The 1,113-nt window shown below is 66.8% G+C and overlaps 1 protein-coding gene across 1 annotated transcript; it reads left to right on the forward strand.

Annotated features, from left to right (window-relative positions):
• Positions 1-427: 427 nt before the first annotated feature.
• Positions 428-709, forward strand: MNEG_10075 (hypothetical protein; the record flags this gene model as incomplete). Its single annotated transcript, XM_014041456.1, has 1 exon — positions 428-709. The coding sequence occupies one exon, from the start codon at positions 428-430 to the stop codon at positions 707-709; it is 282 nt and encodes a 93-aa protein (XP_013896910.1).
• Positions 710-1,113: the final 404 nt, after the last annotated feature.

Consider the following 1,113-nt stretch of genomic DNA (forward strand, 5'->3'; position numbering starts at 1 on the left):
GCTGCATCAATACGCATTTTGGTTCAGGGGAATCGCAAGTACCCGCAGGTACATCGCAGACACCGCCGGCGCGGGCGGCCGTATTCCCGTACAATTGCAGGAAGTGGGCCCTCTCGGCCCATCAAGGCCACCTGCGACCCTGCGCGGCACCTCTCAGGGTGAGCACATCAACAATCATTGGACTTGGAGCTTGCCGGCGGCAAAGGGTGGCTGCTGCCTTCTCTCGGCCTTCGTCCAGATCCCAAGCGCAGCGCAGCAGCTCAACACTCGTATTTCATGGGCCAGGTGCAAGCTATGAATGTCGGGCGCCACCCGTCCGAGCGTGATTGCGTTGTCTTTGAGGCTGATGCAGCGCATCCTGCGGACCCTCACGCCGCTGCACGCTACCATCGACACACCGCCACTGCAGGCGCAGGCCGTCCACGAAATGGACCCCGCGGCCCACCCAGCCGCGGTCCCCGGCGCACAGTATACGCTGGCTGGGGCCCCTGCCCCAGGCCACGCGCATAGCGCAGCCGCAGCCGCCCACGCGGCAGCGCATGGCAGCGCGCACGCGGCGCCGCTGAACCCGCTTGACCTCGACCGGCTGTTTCACGAGGGCGACGACCGCACCTGGGACATGGAGGAGTGGAGCTGGGACCCCTCAGAGCTGGTGGCGGCGCCGAACGGCGTGCCCACGCTCAACCCCTGCCAGGTGGGTGCGCCCTGATTCGCTCGCACGGCTGTGCAGTGGACACGGCCGGGGTGGGCGTGGCGGTGAAAGTCAGCAGCGCTGGCCTGCAGGAAATGCCAAGGGGTGTGCTTGTGCTGGCAGCGGAGGGGGCTTTCAACACGAGGTGGCTGCCGTTTGTCGCTGTGTGGGTTATGCAGAAGGTAAAAGACAGGGCAGCTGCTGGTAACAAAAAGGCGGTCCAGGCAGCCACCTCCGCTTGTCGCTGCACTCCGCGCGTCTCAGGCTCTCAAGCGGACCAAAGTGGACCATCTCCCTGGTGCCAGCGCTGCCGCGTTGAATCCCACCGCTGCTGCTGCCGCCGCCGCCGCTGCCGCTGCGAGCGGGGGTTGCTGCGCGAGCCTGGCGCCGCCCCTCACGTCTGCTGAGGAGGAGGCTGCTCC

The sequence above is a fragment of the Monoraphidium neglectum genome, assembly GCF_000611645.1.
Source record: "Monoraphidium neglectum strain SAG 48.87 unplaced genomic scaffold scaffold02168, whole genome shotgun sequence".
Taxonomy (NCBI): Eukaryota; Viridiplantae; Chlorophyta; class Chlorophyceae; order Sphaeropleales; family Selenastraceae; genus Monoraphidium; species Monoraphidium neglectum.